Below are 17,737 nucleotides of genomic sequence, written 5' to 3'. Positions count from 1 at the left end.
CCAGATTTCCCCTTTTACAAGATGCCAGTTGGGACTTTCCTGGTGGTCCAGTCGTTGAGATGCCGAACTTCCACTGATGGGGGCACAGGTTTGATCCATGGCCAGGGCACTAAGATCCCATATGCAGCGCAGTGTGGCCAGGAAAATAAAAAAAGATACCAGTCGTACTCGATTATGACCGCATTTTAAATTCAGCCTCTATTACACTTTCAGTAAACATAGTGCCAGAATGGTACCCGTGGTCCTCCTGTGCTTGACCCAAAGGCAGGATTGGATTCTCCATTAACCAAATGGTCCAGGGCCTTAATGTAGCTTTCTTGGCTTTGGGATCAGTTGACAGAATTAGCCACAGCCAAGTCGGCCACCTGTGCAGGATGGGGTTGGGGGAGAAAAGGTCCTGTGCTCTTTATTACTTGGTTCAAACATAAGCCCTTCATGACCTCCAATAGTTGTTTTCCATCATGTGAGAGGTTGAAGAGTACGCTGCTGCTTCTTTCTTTCACGACAGCAAAGCAAGAAAACAAAGTTGCTTTCTAAACAAAGACAAACTTGCTTTGAAGCAGGGAATCTGTGGTCTTTCAAGTTTCCCCTTCTCATCACCAATAGCCATTCTCCGGGAAGCATCCTTCGCTCCAGAACAATGGACATTAGTTAACAGCCTGTTAATTCCTCCTGTTTCCCATGAGAAGGAGCTTGTGTCCACAGCACGTCGGGGAGTTTCAGAGCCTGTCTTAGAGCTTTTGCTAAGGAACTTGTAACATGGAAGGAAGTGTCCTAGGCAACCTCTGGAAGAGAGGCTTTTCATTTATCCAGGCTTTTGCCCTCTCCCACCCCGAGTATTGCTGCTCCTGGGCCGGGGGGTGAGTGGCAGGGCCGCGGTCCGAGCCGTTCTCACTGTGCGCGTCTCGTGCAGACACCAGCTGGAGACCCCGGGTCATTACTCTCACCTGGCTGCCTTCTATGAGGACAAGAAGGGGGTGCTCCATGCCGGTCCGGGGAGAGGTGGCAGCCTGCCCCCCGTCTACTGGCTGCCTTCCATCCACCGATACATGTACCCTGAGATGAAGGTAGGTCAGCCAAAGTCTCACGCAGTCCCGGGCTTGGGTCTGGGGACAGTAGTTGCTGATTGTTGTTTTCATGAATAAGGAAATTTGTGTCTTGGGCTAACACCCAAAGTCTGCTTTTGATAGAATAGGATTGTAACCTCAGCATTTGGTTCTTATTTAAAACATAAGGCAAGTTGTCTTAACATGCTTTCTAATACTTCCGTAATAGCGGTGCAGAGCCATGTGAGGGCTCAGTGGTGGTGGACTCCTGGGGGCGGCGCGTGGATCTGATTCTCGTGATTGCTTTGGCTTTAAAGGCAGACATTTGAACTAAAAATGAAGCATTCAACAGTTGAGATATTTCTTAGTTACCATATTTTTGATATTACTTTACTGTGTATTTTTTCTGAATTACTTTGTACTGGAATATGTTTACTATTAACAGAAGACCCAAGCAAGCGGTAGGTGTTGGGAGGGTACAAAGAGCCCCCCCTTTCCCTCCTCCCCCAGCTCTGCCCTCCCCCTCCTCATCTGCTTCCTCCTCTTCCATCCCCCTCCCCCTCCTTTCAGTAAACATAGTGCCAAAATGGTACCCGTGGTCCTCCTGTGCTTGACCCAAAGGCAGGATTGGATTCTCCATTAACCGAATGGTCCAGGGCCTTAATGTAGCTTTCTTGGCTTTGGGATCAGTTGACAGAATTAGCCACAGCCAAGTCTCTGCCATCTGTGCAGGATGGGGTTGGGGTCCATCCCCCACCCCTCCTCCATCCCCCTCCCCCTCCTCCATCCCCCTCCCCCTCCTCCATCCCCATCCCCCTCCCCATCCCCCTCCTCCATCCCTCTCCTCTTCCTCCATCCCCCTCCCCCCTATCTTCCACCCCTCTCCTCCTCTAACCCCCTCCCTCTCCCTCCCCCTCCTCCATCCCCCTCCCCCTCCATCTTCCGCCCCTCTCCTCCTCTAACCCCCTCCCTCTCCCTCCTTCCCCTCCTCCATCCCCCTCCCCCTCCATCTTCCGCCCCTCTCCTCCTCTAACCCCCTCCCTCTCCCTCCTCCCCCTCCTCATCCCCCTGTCCCCCTCCATCTTCCGCCCCTCTCCTCCTCTAACCCCCTCCCTCTCCCTCCTCCCCCTCCTCCATCCCCCTCCCCCTCCATCTTCTGCCCCTCTCCTCCTCTAACCCCCTCCCTCTCCCTCCTCCCCCTCCTCCATCCCCCCCCATCTTCCACCCCTCTCCTCCTCTAACCCCCTCCCTCTCCCTCCTCCCCCTCCTCCATCCCCCTCCCCCTCCATCTTCCGCCCCTCTCCTCCTCTAACCCCGCCCCTCCTCCTCCACCCCGTCTTCCTCCCCTACCCCCTCTCCCCTCCCCTACAGGTGGCCACAAGATACTTCAGTGGAAATTTCAGGCTCCCTGGTAGAGAAATTATACTATGAGTCCTCTGAGAGGACTCTGAGAAGGCTCTTGGAAGAGCGTTTGAGGGATCTAACTGGAGGAAAGTGAGGGATGCTAACTCAGGCTGAGAGAAGGCATGCGCCGCAGGGGGCCGTGGTCCAGCACTCTGTCAGCACCTCCTGTGAGTTAGACCCCCTGCTGACTCTTTATCTGTATCTGTTGCAGCACTCTTTAAAGTGGATTTTTTTTTTAAATCCATGTTTTACAGATAAACCAACTGAGGTTTTTAAAGGTTCAGTGACTTGCTTAAGGCCTTACAACTAGTAGGAGATAGAGCCAGGATATTAACACAGGCCTGGTGCCAAGGCCAATGCTTAGTCCTCCCACTCCATTGCCTTGTGGGGATGTGCGTGAGAAATCACAGGGCGAGCTCATGGGCGTGAGAAGACTGGATTGACTGTGACGAATATCAGTGTCATCTGGCCAGGAGTAAAAAGTGGAAAAATAGGTTGCAGTCAGATTGGAAAGAACCTTAACTGTTAGACCATGGTATTTGAACCTGAATAAGTACCAGTTAGGGTCTTGTTAGGAAAACACAAACTATGCCAGGTATTTCAGACTGATTCAATACAGAGAATCGGTAATACAGGAATTGGAAAACCAAAGTCACAGACAGGTAACAAAATAGCCTAAACACTAGAAATACAGACTGTGGCTACCTCCCTATATTAGTTATCTGTTGCTGCATCACAAGTTGCCCTCAAATTAATGGTTTAAAACAGTGAAAGTTGCTCAGTCATGCCCGATTCTTTGTGACCCCATGGACTATATATACAGTCCATGGAATTCTCCAAGCCAGAATACTGGAGTGGGCAGCCTTTGCCTTCTTCGGGGATCTTCCCAACCCAGGGATTGAACCCAGGTCTCCCACATCGCAGGCGGATTCTTCACCAGCTGAGCCACATCTCTCAGTTTCTGCGAGTCAGGGATCCAGGCTTTGCTGGGTCCTCTGCAAGACTGCAATCAAGGTGTCCCTCATGACTGGGGGCTTATCTGAGAGCTCGACTGGGGGAGTATCCACTTGTGAGTTCACATGGTGGTTGGGAGGATTGAGTTCCTTGAGGCTGTTGGACTGAGAGCCTTGCTGACTGTTTAGAGCCTATGGCAATAAACAAACACGTCGGGTCTCTCCAACATGATGGCTTCCTTCATCAAAGCCAACCCGTGAAAAAGTCTCCTGGCAAGGTGGAAGTCACAATCCGTTGTATTAACTGTGGAAGTCACAGCGCTGTAGTGTTGCCATATTCTAGTGGTTAAAAGCAAGTTACTCAAGAGGAAAAGAGGATTGCACAGATAGGCAGTAGATAACCAGTGAGTGGGGGAGGGGTTGGTGGTGTGCCTGGGCTCCTTGAGGCTTCCTGCCATGCATTCCCGGGGCTGGAGTAAGAAAGAGGGGAAAGTGACAGGAAGTGACATCTGAACTGCAGGAGCTCGGAGGAGGGGCTCTGCCGAGGTGGTTCTCAGACCGCTTAGGGAGGCACCGTGCACCTGGGCATGGTGTGGGCAGGGCTTGCCTAGGGCCAGGGATGCCAGGAATAGCTGGAGTCTAGAATGGAGGTGTCCTCTGCCCCTGGAGAAATACCAGCGGAAGCTGGACCCTGAAACTAGAAGCTTCCTCCTGCCCTCCAGTCTCCTGTCATTGCCCCCCATCGGTAGAACCTAACAGGTAGCCACCGGGCATAAGAGTCTGGGAAATGTAGTTTGAAGATTTCCCAGGCGTGTGCTGTGAGGCAATAACTAAGAAGCTGTCAGAGGACCATTAGGGCAGTTATGGGCCTGTATTGATGAAAACCTACTTTCTTTCTCTTTACTCCTAACTCTGACCCCCTTTTTCCTTCTGAATTCAAGGCTGTCTCCAAACCCACAGAGAGGTGACCAGCATCTGACCTGGGTGCCCTATATTCCTCTTCCCAAGATGCCAAGAAGGGGACCAGAGGGAGAAAAAGTGAAATCGCCTGTTTTTTGCCTTATTGTGGGCAGCTCATTAGCAGACATGTTAAACCCTGGGAGATGCTGGGAAAAGGGTACTAACAGGTTGCAGGTAGAAATGTGAACAGTCTTCTTTTAAAAAAATAATTTGTTTGTGCTTTATTAAAATTCAAAATATTGCATCCTTTGATCTGATAGTCTCACTCCTTAGGATCTGTCTTCTCTGTAAACCACCGGCGTGTCATGATGTCTGTATGAGCATGTTTAATTCAATATTGTTCGGAGTGGCAGACAAATGGAGCACTCCATATATTACACAGCCATTCGGAATAATGAATTAGAGCATAACTAGTTGATGAGGGATGCTCTACTAGGAAGTATTGTGAGAGAACAGCAAAGAGCTGAAAACTGTATATGATGTTATCACTTCTGTAAAATAATCACTGCCTTGGGTATGTACAAACATGTAGATATATTCATATATGAACATACATACAGATACGTATCCACATACATATATGTATCCATGTCTGCATACATACATGAACATGGGGAAAAAAAAACATGGATGGGTGTGATGTAGGTTATTAACATGGGGTGAGGGATGAAGTGTGAATCCGAGGGACCTACCAGCAACAGTTAGGGAGTAAGAAGAGGATGGGGTGCCTGACATGAAAAGTTGGAGGGAAACCTCAAAGTAGGAGCTGTGCAAGTCCAGAAAAGAAGGTTCTCTGTAAAAGCTCCAAGGCCAGAGAAGGGAGATGTGTTGAGGTTGAAAGCACAGGAGAAGTCTCTTGTATCGTGCACTCAGGGTGCAGCCTAGGGCCGCGTCTCAGCAGAGAGAAGGTCCCCTCGCTGGGCTGCTGCCCGTGTGGCCCTGGCACAGGCCCTGCCCAGTCCCCCAGCTACTTGTGGTTCCCAGAAAGCAGCTTGTTCTCATACCTCAGGGCCTTTGTACGCCCTCCTGCAGCCCCCGGCCCCTCTTTCATCACACCTCTCATCAGGCTGGTGTTTAAGTGCTTGTGTGCCTGCTTCTTCCACTGGCTTGTAAACTACACACTTTGTCCTGGAAGTGACCTTCCAAATCATTCACAAAGCACTTGGCTTGAAACCTGGTGTCTTGTCAGTGACAGTTGTGTCATGTGGCTTTCTCATGTGCCAAGTGTTGCACACGATTTTTCTCAAGTGGTCCTTCTAGCCATATGAGGGATGTGATGGTATATCCCCATTTTACAGGTAAAGAAAGTGAACCAGAAACGTGGGCTGGCTTTCCTGAGGTCTCCCTGTCAGTAAAGGGCAGAGCAGAACCCTGGCCTCCGACTTCCCCTGGGTCAGATAGAGCTTATGCAGTTGCTCCTGGAATATATCTTGGCTCCTCTGCCCGCCTGGGAGGTGACCCTCAGAGTTGAGGGGCCCTGGCATCCAGCACTGAGAGGAGACGGGGGGTGGAGTTGGGACAAGGGGGTGGAGTTAGGTATAGGAGTGGGGTTATGTGCAGGGGGAGGGGTTATGTGCAAGGGTGGAGTTAGGTGCAGAGGGTGGGGTTAGGTGCGAGGGTGAGGTTAGGCACAGGGGGTGGGGTTAGGTGCGAGGGTGAGGTTAGACACAGGGGGTGGGGTTAGGTGCGAGGGTGAGGTTATGTGCAGGAGGGTGGGGTTAGGTGCAGAGGGTGGGGTTAGGTGCAAGGGTGGAGTTAGGCGCAGAGGGTGGGGTTAGGCACAGGGGGTGGGGTTAGGTGCGAGGGTGAGGTTAGGTGCGAGGGTGAGGTTATGTGCAGGAGGGTGGGGTTAGGTGCAAGGGGTGGAGTTAGGTGCAAGGGTGGAGTTAGGCGCAGAGGGTGGGGTTAGGTACAGGGGGTGGGGTTAGGTGCGAGGGTGGAGTTAGGTGCAGAGGGTGGGGTTAGGCACAGGGGGTGGGGTTAGGTGCAGGAGGGTGGGGTTAGGTGCTAGGAGTCCTTGTGCCAGTGGGGTAACCTGTAATCCCACATGTCACCTCCCACGGGAGCTGGTTCCCTGTGTATTTGAGGTGTCCCCTAGGACAGTTGGTTTATCCTTTCCTTCCTCCCTGTGCTTAGTCACTTCGGGAGCTGAATGGTCTCACTAAGGTGTGCATCATCCCGGATTCAAATATTACAATCCAGCTTCTCTTCCTCTGCACCCTTTCCCCAGACGAAGTAGTTAATGATCCTAAACTCTCACTTCGGTGCATCCGGGGAGCTGCTGAATGATAGAATTCTGGTTTAAAGATAAGACTTTCAAAGTGAAAAATACCAGTGTATCTGTTTAGTTATACGTTGAGTTATTTTTGGTGGGGAGGGGTAGTTAGCACACACTTATATTGCATATTTTTTACAATATTTCTAACAAGTTATTCCTCCCTCCCCCTCACCCACCTCTGTTAATTTTTTCAGATTACACACCCAGCTGGCTGCATGTCCCAGTTTATTAAGTTCTTTGGTGAACAGATCCTCATCCTTTGGAAATTTGCCTTACTTCGAAAGCGCATTTTGATATTTTCTCCCCCTCCAGTGGGCGTTGTATGCTATAGAGGTAACTAGAAGCCAAGGTCAGGGACTCTGCCCAAGCTCCCTGCGACAGAAACTGCCCCATCCTTTCCATTGTTGACCAAGGTCAGAGGGGTTGATCCGTGTCAGGGGCTCACTACTTTGAATCCCTGGAGGGCCGCAGCTGGATTGATATCGTAGAATGTGGACTCCGGCAATAGGGACGATGGATCGGGTGGCAGAGGAGTAGTCTGGAGAGAGAGAAGGGCCTGGATTAAAGCAGAGAGGATGGAGTCCAGATATAAAAAGAGAAAGCTGGCAGAGGCTGGTGTCAGATTGGGTTGTCAGGTTCTGATGTGAGAGGTCAGGGCGGGAGAGTCCAGGATGACAAGGACGGTAGGGCCACCAGCCGGGAACATGAGGAGGAACAAGTAGGGGTGGTGTGATAGAGTCCACTGGGACACTACCTGTGTGTGCTGCTCTGAGACCTTCTCGAGGTGGACGCTAGGCAGTGGTCTAGCTGGGGTCAGGATCTTGGGGGACAGGCTGGGCTCTCTGCCGCCACGTGGAGAGAGTGAATCAGGAGGGATGTGTCAGCGTGGAAGATGCTGGCCCGGGAGGTGAGCCAGAGGAGGAGGAAGACAGAGGAAGCTGAGGAGCGCAGACAGAAGAGGGGAGGGGACCAGGAGAGGCAGGGGTTGCCGTGGGCAAGGGTTCTGAGAAGGCGGAAGGTCACCAGTACATCCTAAGCAAGATCTCCTGCGAGAAAGGCTCACCCGTGTCTGAACGGGTGATGCTGGCCGCCCTGGAGGCAGGGGGGCAGGCTGGGAGGGGGACCCCGGGCGCCCTCACCTCTGCTGTCCCGCCAGTGTACTGCTGCTGCTGCCTGGCCAACGTCTCCCTGCCTGGCATCGGGGGCACCGTGCCCGAGTCCAAGCCTTTCTTCTACGTGAACGTGGCCGACATCGAGAGCCTGGAGGTAGAGGTGTCTTACGTGGCCTGTGAGTACGAGGCCCGCGCATCCCCGGCACCCCCCGCCCCTCCAGGGGCCCTGGTTCCCTGTAGGGCCACCCTGTGGGGGTCCCCGCCTCCTGAACCCCGGCTCCCGCAGGCACCACAGAGAAGATCTTTGAGGAGAAGCGGGAGCTCTACGACGTCTACGTGGACAACCAGAACGTGAAGACGCACCACGACCACTTGCAGCCGCTGCTGAAGATCAACAGCGCCGACCGGGAGAAGTACCGGCGGCTCAATGAGCAGAGGTGAGGCTGGGGGAAGGGGAGCCTCCCCCTGTCCAGACACCCGAGGGGCTCTGGTCCAGCCCCGCGGCCTGCCGCCCCTTCCCTCTGCACATTTTTTGCCCTTCTGCCCAGGGAGCGGGGGTTGAGGAAGCTCCCCACCTACACTGATGGGCAGCAGGCATGCCTGGGCTGACTCCTTTCTGGTGGCCTCTAGAATCTGTGAAGCCCGAGGCAGCACACTGGTATCAGTGGTGAGATAAATGACTTCATGGCCTCACCCTAATTGTATGACAGTTAGGAAAGGCTGTCCCTCGTCCTGGATTACCCAGGGCCAGACCCAGCCCAGGACTCCAAGCCCTGTGCTGCCCCTTCTCTCCCTGCCTTTGGCCGGGGCAGCGGTGGGGGTGTTGCTCTGGGTTTTCAGCCTCCTCCTTGAGAGGCAGTGACCCATGCAGATGCCCGCCCAGTGGCCTAGCCTGGGGCCTGGGGGATCCTTGTAGCTGCACCAGAAGCTGATGGTCGTTTCCTTCCTGACAGGCAGATGCTGTTATATTCCCAGGAGGTGGAAGAAGACTATAACCCTTGTGAAGAGGACCTCTTTGTGCTGTAAGTCAGCCTGGGTGGTGGTCATGGGCCTCCCTGAGGGTCCCTTAGCACTTGACAGCTTTAGCCTGGATCCCTCCTGTGTTGAGCTTCCTTGGTGGCTCAGCGGTAAAGAATCTGCTTGCCAGTGCAGGAGATGCGGGTTCGATCCCTGGGTTGGGAAGATCCCCTGGAGGAAGAAATGGCAACCCACTCCAGTATCCTTGCCTGGGAAATCCCATGGACAGAGGAGCCTGGCAGGCTACAGGCCATGGTGTCACAAAGAGTCAGACACGACTGAGCAACTAAACAACAGCAGCTACCTCCTGTGTTACGTGCTACACTGCAAGGATGCCCTTTATTGCCCTTAGAGCTGGGTTCCACAGAGTCAGCCTGAGCCCTGAAATGCGGTTAGGGGCACCCAAAAGAGTTCAAGAGCAGGGAAAGGTTATTAAGAGAAATGGGAGCCCCAGGAGTCATCTCCCTATTGGTCATTTACACCCAGATGTCCGCTGCATACAAGCTGTCTCAGGATGCGGGGGTTTGTCATCCATTGCTGCCTTTGAATAGAGCACTTCTTGTACAGAATATTATGGGATCATCAAAAACTTAACTCTTGAATTGAATGACATTTCTTTTCCCCCAGAGCAGTTGGTGGTCGGGATTAGAACCATGGCCTCTATACCTTTAAGGCATTGATTTCATTTATAAGCAGCTGTGTTTAATAGTGCCAGGTGATAAGAGCAGAAATGTAATTGAACCAGAAACAGTTCTGCCAACTTCCTGTCTTGGGGTGGGGAGTAGCGGCGGTTAAAACTGTTTCTGCCTTTGAGCATCTACAATGTGGGAGACCTGGGTTCAATTCCTGGGTCGGGCAGTTCCCCTGGAGAAAAAATCGCAACCCACTCCAGTATTCTTGCCTGGAGAATCCCATGGACAGAGGAGCCTGGCAGGCTACAGTTTATGGGATCGCGAGAGTCAGACACGACTTAGCGCTGGCTTTTGATGTTGCAACAAAGGTGCAGTACTTTGATTCTGATCAAGTGTACTTTCTAATGCGCACCTGCTGTTGAGATGTAAAAGTATCTGGGAGCTGAGTAGAGAGTCTTCTCAAGGCTTTTGAATCTGTCTGTTGAATCTGAAATTCCTGACCGCCCAAAGCTGCTTGGGGCACTGAGCACCTTGCTCTGTGGAATACAGATGAAAAGTCTAGACTGTTACGTTATCAGACCATATCTGAATACGGCTCATATATTCATATAGTACTATAAGTCAGTGACACTCAGATATGCCCTGTGCAAATTAAAACAAAGCCATCAAAGTATTGATTTCTAACATAATTCCACAGTGGCAGGAGAAAAGACTGTACGACTTCAATACCTTTAGACCATGACATTTTTGCACCTTGCCTCCTGGTTTATAGTCTGTGGGAACTTGAATAGAATTTGTATCCTACTGTTATGTGAAAATTGTGTAAATCTTAATTACATTGAGTTGCTTCATAGTGTTTTTCCAGTCTACTGTATCCTTCTACTTTTCTGTCTATTCATCCTAGTAATTTGTGAGAGTTTGATATTGAAACTCCAACTAAAAATCTTAATTTATTTACTTAAAATAGTTATTGTGATATATAGTAGAAATATATGTTAAGTTCCACTTACATATAGGAACTATATTTAAGTTCCACCATAGTGGGACTTTGTTCTATTTTCTAGGTGTCCTATAAAGCCATCTAAGGAACACAGTTATACACAGATGATGGTGAGCTGTGGAGATATCGGTCCCTCTGCCTCGCTCCCCCTCCTACATCACTGCCCGCCCCCCGGGGCTGGCTTCTGACTCCCCAGTGCCTGCCTCAGTACCTCTGAGCTCCACCTTTTTTGTGTGGTTGGCTCGGGCTGGAGAGTCATTTTAAGAGTCCTTCTCTGCGTTGGGAAGGCTCACCTCCTGTCACTGGCTTTAATTACCCATCCAGGGCTTGGAAGGTGGATTTCAGTTTCTCACATTAAGTCTTGACCTCAGAACTGCATTATCAGGTGTTTTTTTGTTTGCTTTTTAATCTTTCTCTTTCCTTTAGGACTAAGCAGAGCGGAACACAGTTCGTGGGGCGTCTCTCTACAGCTGTGTTTAAACCTCTAGTAACCTTCCTGTAGATTTCTGGCAGTCAGGCCATCACTCACTCAGAGATTCTGCGAATCATAGAACGGCTTAACACCAGTTCCTTGCTGACCTCCGTGGCACTTGAATAACTTTTCACTTTTATCCTGTTTTCTTCTTTTAAAAGGCTTATCTGACTTTTGAAACCATTTAAATGGATAGCAAGCAAAACAGTGTAGTTTTGGTTCCCCACGTGTGGCTTACTTGGTAAACTTTTGTGTCTTTTCTGCCCTCTCTTTCCCATGTCTTGTCTTGTGAATGCAGGTTTTTCCTTGAGCAAAACAACCGGATATTTCAGACTTTGTTGGAGGTGTCCGCCAGTCAAGACAAGACTCTGACAGCTGAGCATGCTCGGGGCATGGGTTTAGACCCCCAAGGAGACCGGAGTTTTCTTATGGACCTGCTGGAGGCCTACGGCATCGATGTTATGTTGGTCATTGACAACCCCTGTTGCCCATAGGAAGGATGCGCCGCTATCACGCGGGGATGGCCTGATTTCTAATTGACACACAGGAGTATTTATACTTCCAACAAATGTAATTTTTGCATCTCCTTTCTTCCCTTCTTCCCAAGAGGTAAGATGAGAGTGCTTTGATTTTGCAGGTCGTTGGAAGCTACCACTTTCCGAGCTGCTGCTGGGTTCAGACTTAGGAGTTATCAAAGCAGCCTCTCTCGTCTCCTAATGATTGACTTGAGGTGATGGGGTGGAGGCCACCTATCACCAGGAGTTCTGGACACCCTGGCTGGACTGTTGGGAAAGCCTGTCTGGTCTCTGTCATTTGATGTATCAAAAATGAGACCAGTCTGTCCAGTGTGGCCTTGCATATCCATCTGCCCAAAGCAGAAGCTAGACCAGATGGCCTTCCAAGGTTTTTATCAGTTCTGAGAGTCTTGTCTTGCGATCAAATTCCCTTTCCGGTTTATTAGAGTAAATCTGTGTTTTCTCTGTTCAGAGACTTCAGAGTGGGACGAAGGATGTTTCTGTCACCAGGTATGAAGCTTCTCTAGACAGAGGGCAGGGAGAGGTGGCTTCTCAGTCAGCTGGAAACTAAAGCTGTAAAAATGAAGCCTTGAAGCCTTTCTCTAAGTTAACGGTGGCCGCTCCATGTCATAGTCTTGTTTCTCTGAATCCCCTCCTGGGACGAGCTGGCACATTCCTCCGGGCTGATGTCAACAGGAATGTGTGCCAGCTAGGAGCCTTCATAAACAAACTCTCTTTAGCAGAGACAGCATTCCTCAAGCTAGGGACCTGGGACCAGAGACATTCCAGACTTGTTAGCAGAGGCGGCAGTGCCTGCACCCAGGGGAGTGGTTGGGAACCCCGTGAGTGAGTGATGAGTTTCTCTGCTGTGCTCTGGAGTGCTTGGACCTGGGATATCTCCTGTCGGCCCTGCCTGTTCTCTTTGGCTGGAGTGTTCAGTGGGTGTCAGCCTAGGTGAGACAACCACGGTTTGTTAGAGAAGCCGGCTCCTGTGAGTCGAGTAGAGGTCTTCCGGACCAGTTCAGGATTTTGACTTGGGGTCCTGGGTTGTTTGTGACATATAACTTTCTCCCCTTCACTATTCCTGCCTGGCTGTGTTATTGGAATAGGTGTCTGTGTATCTGTGTCTGAGACCTTGTTTCAGCCAGGCTAGCGTCAGAGAGAAATAACTTTCAAATGGATGGATCATGTGTCTTGTCTCGAGACTAGCTTTGTAGGGCTTATTCTTTATTCAAAACCATTCTCACTGCAGCTCCCTGATACAGAATTCAAGACTAAAGAAGTTCACATGTGGAAATGCAGACACTGACTAATTGAGGTAGTGTCTTTTATGTAAATATATAAATAAGTTTGGGCATTGAAATGTAAACTGTACATTTTTCTCCTCTGTGGGTTTAGCCATCATTTCAGTAATATATTTGTTTACAGAAGAAAAAAAGAATCCGTTTAGAAGCTGAAGCTTCACTGCCTTTTTCCTTGAAGAGTGGCCATCTCCTCTTGTTCCTGGAGAAGGAGCAGCCTTTGTAACTTGGGTCAAGTAATGGTTACTTTTAGTATTATCGGAAGGTTCAAGGCTTTCTAAGTTGGGATGGGCGGGGTAAAAGGAAAGGTCAGGTTCTCTTGGAGGACACTGGTAGGCCCTCGTTCTGTGGAACTCAGGAATTTGTTGGGCAAATAGTAAGCCCCTCTGCTCCAGAGGGCTTCTGCATGTGAATGCTTTTGTTTCTGTGCAGACATGCTGATGTGAAGGTAATCAGGTGAAAATGAGGTTCCTGTATTTCTCTTTGAATGGTGGGCCCAGGGTTCCACACCCCTTCTTTCAACTCCGTGCACTTCTAGGCAGCCTAGGCAGCCGTCCATCTGGCGTCCCCTGGGCTGGGAGTGGCCCTGGGAGAGGGTGCACCCATGCGGCAGTGCCACATCTGAAGTCGAATGCAGCCTGTTTTTGGCTGACCCCAGAGCAGAACCCCTCTGCTCCCCTTACACCCCTCCGCCTCCCCAGCAGAGTGCTGGTCCTTCCCTGCACTGCCAGCTTCCTAGTGAGGCCAGGAACCTAGCGCAGCGCCCTCTGCTGGCCTGCAGAGCACGCTGTTACCCTGTGTTACCCTCGTCACTGTCATCCCCAATGAGACGTGGATGGAGCCTCTTGGAGTTCATCTTTTGAAGGCTCCCTCCCCGGCCCCCCACCCCCACCCCCACCCCCACCTTCTTCCCCAATCTCTCAGCTGAGCAGCACGCAAGCATCACTTGCTGCCAGGTCTCTGAAAGGAAAATTTGTTGGCGAGGTACCAGGCAGGCCTCCCTGGTACAGGGACAGCAGAAGCTAGAAGCCACCCAGACCTGCTTTTGTGTCACTATGGAAATACTTTAAGAGAAACCATCTGCTTTTGTTTGGAAGTCACTGGAGAACGTCCTTCTCTGTCCTCTGTAGAAACAGGGCTTATTATAATATTACTGTGACCTTCGGGAGCAGGCTGGGAAACTCAGGTGTGGGTACACTGATTGATGGTGACCTTCTGTCCTTCTCGACTCTTAAACCTCCTCCTCCCAACCCTATGCCAGCTGGCTTGGTCCTTCTGGGGAACTTTAAGCCTGATCTAATGCCAAGCTGTACGTGTGTGTGTGTTCAGTTGCTCAGTCATGTCCGACTCTTTGCGACCTTGTGGCATGTAGCCCGCCAGGCTCCTGTGTCCATGGTTTTTCAGGCAAGGATACTGGACTGCGTTGCCATGCCCTCCTCCAGGGGATCTTCCTGACCCAGGGATTGAACCCCCATCTCTTGAGTCTCCTGCACTGACAGGTGATTCTGTACCCGTTGAACCAAGCTGTGCGCCATGCCCTAAGCTGGAAACATTGCTTACTTGAGATGTGGGGGCCACTGGGTCATCATTGGATGAAGTCAGAAGAAATTCTAGGTGGTCAGAGTCCTTGTGGGCCTAGAATCCAGGCTTGGAGTTTGCTGACGTCTAGGCGGATATGACAAAGTTCTGGCAAAATGGATTTTTTTCACTTGTGCGGGCTTGGCAGATGGTACTCTTCAGCCTTTGGGACAATGTCCAGTTGTCCTCTGGATTAGGATTATTCTGAAGGAGTCAGAAATGGTAGGACTTATCTTTCCCCAGACCAGAAAGTATGGGCCAAATAACAGTTCTGAATTAGCTTTGGCTTTTGCTAAGCACAAAGCACCCCTTAGGCCTAGCATAGATCCCTTCTAAGGTAAGTGCCCGTACAGTCCTCAGTAAGTTGTGATTGCTGTGGATTAGAAGGCTGCCTCCGTCATTCATCATGGTGTTGTGTCTTCCATTTGGCTGGAGAAGGGAAGCTGAATTCATTGATGTACTGATAGAAGTCATTTAGCCTAGGAATTTGCATTTATAACTTGTTTGTCCCACGTGAAAAAGCAAGATGGGAAATTTAAGTATAGCACAGGGTGCAGATAATTCTCAGTACCACATGTGAAGAGTCATTGATCAGTGTAACTACCTGTTTTTAGCTAGAAGATAAAGGTAAAGATAAATGAAATCATAGCTGAACCACTTTTTTTCATTCTGGTGGTTATGAGGGCAAACTTGCTATTTGTCTTGATACACTGAAAGCCCTTCAAACAGAGCAAAAAAGATGAGCTTACTCACCTTTAAACCAAGGCCTTTGGGGAAGCTTTTGCAAAGGGCAGTGATGGGAAGTTTTTGTTAACCTTTTAATGGCAGTACAAACAACCCTCCAGGAAGACGGGGACCTCAGGAACTTGTTTTTGTTTTGAAATGAAACTACCCAGGTGGCGCAAGTGGCAAAGAATCCACTTGCGTCTCCTGCTAATGCAAGAGACGTGGATTTAATCTCTGGGTCAGGAAGATCCCTGGAGAAGGAAATGGTAACCCACTCCAGTGTTCTTGCCTAGAAAATCCCATGGACAGAGGAGCCTGGTGAGCTACGGTCCATGGGGTCGCCAAGAGTCAGTCCTGACTCTGGACTGCTAAATCAAAGAAAGAAAAGAAACCAGAGAGCCCAGGGAATGAGAAAGCCCAGGGGGTGCTTTCTCCCATCCCAGGAGGATCATACTCACAGAGGTACAGGAAGGGGGGCGGGGGGTGCTGCTGAATAAGACCACGTGTTCAGCTTGACAATGAACTTGCCTTGGCGTGATGACAGTTCTCCACCAGGCGGGAAAGGTGGTAATAAGGGGACCGGGGTGTGTCGGGTGGGCTCTCATCTCTCCGGCAGGCTCCTGGCTGTGGGCCCGGCCTCCGAAAGCGCCAGTCCTCGGTCCCTTCTCTGCACTCCTGCTCTGCCTCCATGTAGTGCCCTGTGGTGAGGCTCCTGCGTGGCTGGGGTCGCCACAGCAGGCCAGCCCACCCCTCTCGTTTCAGGAAAGCCCTTTTGTGATTCAGGTGTAGGGGAAGAGGAGCTCAGGGCTCCTTTTACTCCCAAGTCATGGATGGATTTTTTTTTTAATATTCCATTTGTATTACTAATATACCTCTGTTCCCAGGAGCTACTGGAGGGCCGAGTGTGGTGGGAAAAAGGCTAACTGTGAATTAAGTTAATGTTTTTCTGATAAGAAATGGAAGTTTATTTTTATATGGATACGACTATGTGATGCATTGAGGATGCAGATGTTGAAATGGAAGGAAATATCAAAATGATAATCCTGGAAGAAATGGGCAGTATTACAAGTTGGAAGCAGCTGAGACCCCCTTTTTTAAAATTTAAATGTTCTGGTGAGTGAATAAGGACTGTCCTGTGATATCTAACAGCCTTTTGAGGAGATAAAGTTGACAGTCCTGTGGAGGACGACATAGAGTCACCAACTTTAAGTAAGACTCTTGTACAAAAGGGGGTGAATGTGATCAGGCTGAGTGCTAGGCCTCTTAACTGGAGGGAGTCAGAGGTAGTTTTATAACTGTCACTTGAGCTCATTTGTTTGGAGCTGGAATACAGGGACTGTTGGATGAAACTGCACATTTAGAAAGGAAGTAATTTTCTAGTACTATATAGAGAACTGATGATGGAGAAGTAAAGCCCTGTTCTCATCTCTTTAGCATTTATTCTAGAAGCAGAGCACTGAATGGGCTTTTACAGGTAATAGGATCTCAATTCAGGAAATGTATTTAATCACCATAAACAGATGGGTACGAACCACCTCTCTTTGCTGTAGAATGCTTCTTTACACTAATGGTACATCTGTTTTGCTAAGGACAGTTGGGGGATGCGGAGGTGGGGTGTAGGGTTTTATGAACTAGCCAGAGATGATCCACAAAACAAAAAATCCACACACAGGTCACTGAGTTATCTGGTTGTCAGCATATATTGTTGACATTGGAGTGAGAACGCCTTCCTTTGTCCAAATCAAACAAAGACTGAGTTTCAGTCTAGCCCTCCAAGACCAGCGAGGAAAGCTGTAGATTCTGTGCTTTTGAGAAGACTGGGTAGGAGACCTGAGGGGTATGGGGTAGAGGAAAACAAAACTAACCTCCTTTGTACATCTCAGGCTTGTTGGCCGAATTTTTTTTTTTTAATAGATCTGATGAGTAAGTCTTTTCTGAAAAAGAAACTTGGGAGAAGTTCTGTGTTTTCCAAGTTTAAGATCAGCATAGCCTCCCCGTCGCCTTAAATGTCAAACCCCTACTGTGATGAATATCCCAGTGTAAGTCATAGCAATAAGAGAAACGGAATCTAGTTTTGTTTCAAGTCTTCAGCTCCTAGGATGAAATTAGTAAGACAGTTGATACAGCTCCCTGAATGTCCTGCATCTGGCTCTGCTGGTCTCTCTCTTCGGTGGGAATCATTTAGAAGGCCTAAGGAAAGCTGGGATTCATCCCAGCGGGTACATGTTTCTCGAACTGATTTTGTTCTGTGCTACAGATAACATCTGTGTATATCATATCTGTATATATCTGAACCAAGCTGTATGCAGAGAGGTTGATATAACTATATTTACAGAAAACAGTTTTTATGATTAAAATTCACATTTTAACATGAACATGTGTGCTGCACTCCTTCGCCTGGTCCGAGAAAGGTGGTTTGTGATAGGAAGGAGCGGTAGCTGCGGGCATGAGCAGAATGTATGGTGCTCACCTTACTTAGGGTGACGACAGAGGCTGCAGAGGCCTGTCCTCCTCGATGCTGAGGTCTGGATACACACTCTCCAGGTAAGGGAAACCGAAGTTGGGAGTAACCATCCGCATTCCGTCAAAAAGTCAAGACTGTGTGCTCTCAGTCACATCAGGCGACTTCTGGAGGAGGACCCCACCCAGACCAAAGCCTTTTTGTTTCACATCTTCTTCCTACTAAAGTTCACTTTAAAACATTATATACTGAGATGTACACACACGTCTTACTTTTAACCTT

General features: G+C 49.7%; 1 protein-coding gene across 1 annotated transcript in view; it reads left to right on the top strand.

Annotated features, from left to right (window-relative positions):
- DENND11 (DENN domain containing 11) overlaps nt 1–11,368 on the top strand; it is a 44,591-nt gene extending 33,223 nt beyond the window's left edge. Inside the window, exons 4-9 of the mRNA XM_068973347.1 lie at nt 914–1,067; nt 6,836–6,974; nt 7,798–7,929; nt 8,040–8,190; nt 8,707–8,775; nt 11,173–11,368. Coding sequence (XP_068829448.1) covers nt 914–1,067; nt 6,836–6,974; nt 7,798–7,929; nt 8,040–8,190; nt 8,707–8,775; nt 11,173–11,368 — 841 coding nt within the window. The remainder of the gene's footprint in view (nt 1–913; nt 1,068–6,835; nt 6,975–7,797; nt 7,930–8,039; nt 8,191–8,706; nt 8,776–11,172) is intronic.
- The last annotated feature ends 6,369 nt before the right edge of the window (nt 11,369–17,737 follow it).

The sequence above is a fragment of the Capricornis sumatraensis genome, chromosome 5 (assembly GCF_032405125.1).
Source record: "Capricornis sumatraensis isolate serow.1 chromosome 5, serow.2, whole genome shotgun sequence".
Taxonomy (NCBI): Eukaryota; Metazoa; Chordata; class Mammalia; order Artiodactyla; family Bovidae; genus Capricornis; species Capricornis sumatraensis.
Note: the sequence above shows the minus strand (reverse complement) of the source record. Positions and strands in the feature narration are given on the sequence as shown.